Source organism: Olea europaea, chromosome 11, assembly GCF_002742605.1.
Source record: "Olea europaea var. sylvestris chromosome 11, O_europaea_v1, whole genome shotgun sequence".
Taxonomy (NCBI): domain Eukaryota; kingdom Viridiplantae; phylum Streptophyta; class Magnoliopsida; order Lamiales; family Oleaceae; genus Olea; species Olea europaea.
The window spans coordinates 589,080-591,754 of record NC_036247.1 but is presented as its reverse complement, the minus strand read 5'-3'; the positions used below and the strand labels follow the sequence as shown (position 1 = coordinate 591,754).

General features: G+C 36.9%; 1 protein-coding gene across 1 annotated transcript; it reads left to right on the top strand.

Annotated features, from left to right (window-relative positions):
* The first annotated feature begins 600 nt into the window (after positions 1-600).
* On the top strand, positions 601-2,556 carry LOC111402890 (SUN domain-containing protein 5-like). The gene is made up of 2 exons (XM_023031209.1): positions 601-690; positions 1,119-2,556. The coding sequence occupies exon 2, from the start codon at positions 1,818-1,820 to the stop codon at positions 2,202-2,204; it is 387 nt and encodes a 128-aa protein (XP_022886977.1). The 5' UTR covers positions 601-690; positions 1,119-1,817; the 3' UTR covers positions 2,205-2,556.
* Positions 2,557-2,675: the final 119 nt, after the last annotated feature.

Here is a 2,675-nt window from a genome sequence, read left to right as displayed (position 1 = left end):
CTATTGAAAGTAACGATAAAAAAATTAATTTTTAATGATGAAAAATTAGAACCAAATGGGGGCTTATATTGTTTTTATATTTTTCAATTCAAAATTGTGTTTTTATAATTTAAAAAAAAAAGAAAAAAATGAAAAATGAAAATTAATATTCAAGATCTAGGCCCCCGTTTGTTTCTCATTCTTTTCTCATTAAAATGAAAAATATTACCATTATTCATCACATCAAATCACCAAATTTGAATCCCTCTATCTTGTGTGGGGTTTATAGCGATTATATTTTCCATTCTCATTTTTACAAAAATGGTAAACAAACGCTCCGTTAGCACTGCCAACTTTCTCGACTTTTGCCGCCCTCTTGCTACCCATATGCGAGGGGCCATTGTATCCTTCCTCTGTTCCTTGACCATGATCGCTCCTGCACTTGTAGGCTGTAGCGTTGTGATCTGCCTGCTCAACTGTGTCATGCACGTTGAGAGCAAGATGACAAGCCCAGATTAACCCCGTTAATTAGGTAGTCATCGTGTAATTTTGATATCTTTTCTGGCAAAATAAAAATAAAGGGAAATTCTGACACACAAAAAAAAAAAAAATAAATAAATAAATAAAATAAAATAAAATAAAGGACCAGTAGATTTTGGTCTGTTGTTTTCTTGTTCTATACTAAATTTGGCCTCACCTGCGGCAACGAAGGTACTAGCTGCTTTTCTTCTTGTCTACCTGCCTTAATTTTTTATGCCCATTTCTGTATTTTTATTTTTCGGCTTGCCCTTTTAAATTTGGTGAATATTTGATAGTGGGTTTGTTTACATTTGGAGTTCCCAATGTTTAGGCATGTTTATTTTTATTAATTTTGTAAGTTTATTGAATTCTTTATGTTTTTAAGGTTAGAGAATATGGAAAATCTACTGGGTTTTGGCTAATTTATTATTAATGGATTTGGGGTACTAAATTGAAGTTTCCTTTCGAAATTGTTTATGGCAACTGCAAGTTGAAATTTGCTGAATCGCTTAAAATGAACTGCCCCGTTGTGTTAGCAGTTGATAATTGTATTTGCATACAAAATGACTTGGTATTCTAGAATGCGTTTTAGCGTAGCTTGTTGGTTTGTTCGTTTTCAGGAGGTTTGAATATCTATAACTGGAGCAATACTAACTCTAGTGTCTGCGCTGAGAAGTTATTATTCAACTGTGCTGTTCCTATTACAGAAATTGCAAATAGCACTCGAACCCGTGGGGCTTTCTTGGAGCTGAATGTGTCTTTGATGATTAATGATTCCACTTCCTATGATAATTATCCTGGAATACTCACTACGGGAAACAAGTGGATTAGTGGAAGTATCATCATTTGTGTTAGGTTATGATTCTTTTGTTTGTCAAGTACCACCACAAGAAGATTATAGGAAACAGAAGAACACCAACAAAACGGGAGAATTCCATTAAGTTATCCTATTCTAGACAAGTTCAAGTATATTTCAAGCCAAGAGAGGTGCGAGTAATCCAAGTCAGCTAGTAAATATCATGCGCAGGCTTGAGTCTGATGGAACACCTTATAACTATGCCTCAGCGTTCAAGGGTGCAAAAGTGGTGGCTCATAACAAGGAAGCGAAGGGAGCAAGCAATGTACTGGAAAGGATCATGATAAGTATCTCAGAAAACCAGTGTTTGGTTGGTGGGGAGTTCTTTATAATTGAGCTTGCAGATTAAACTTTGGTCGATGCTGTCAAAATTGCGATTTTTGAGCATTATTCATCTAATTTTAAAGATTTTGAGTTATCCTGGAGTTTGGTGTATCCAACTGAGACATGGAATTCCCTGGGGATGTTTGTTGCTGCAAATGTCAAGCATGCTCAATGCTTTAAGCTGCCTGAACCAAAATTGGTTAGATATTTGGACGTGGATTTACCCAGTCATTATGGTTCAGAATTTTACTGTACATTAAGTGTTGTAGAGGTGAATGGAGTTGATGCAATTGAACATATGCTTGAGTATCTTATTGTTATTTCTGGTTCTGGGGAGTCTTCTACCGTCCCCATGCCTGTGACACTGCCAGAACCAGGCTCCAGCAAGTGTGAAGCAGATGATGTTTCTCGTAACGTGAGTGTGAGTGACGCTGCCAATAGGGGAATAGAAAATGCTACGAAAGGACAAAAGCTTAATGCAGATCCAAAGAAACCGACCACTAGCAGCATCCTTGGTAAAGGGTAGGCAACAACCCAATGGCAGATTGCATGCGGATGCTGCTCTAAAATATTGTTGCAGAGGGTCAGATCGCTTGAGTTGAACTTTTCAGTGCTTGAGGAGTACATCATGGAACTTAACAGAAGGCAGGGGGTTGTTTTTCCCAAGCTTGACAAAGAGGTAGTGACATTTACATCTCTTCTGGAGTTTCAAATTGGAGATCAAGAATCTCATGGAATGTAAAGAAATAGTGATGCGTACGACCTTTTAATTAGCTACACGAGAAATTTTTGTAGGTTTTGTTTTTAACTCATTCGCGTTATATTTCTTTCATTAATGAAAAAATGCTGACCCTGAAACCTGGAAAGCTTTCATTTCATCCCGAATGGCCAGGGGCGGACCCATACGATTTGGGTTAGGAGGGTAAAAATAAAGGGTATCTTCTAATAAAAAAAACTAAGGAAAAAAAAAAGAAAAAGCTAAGCAATAATTCCCCCC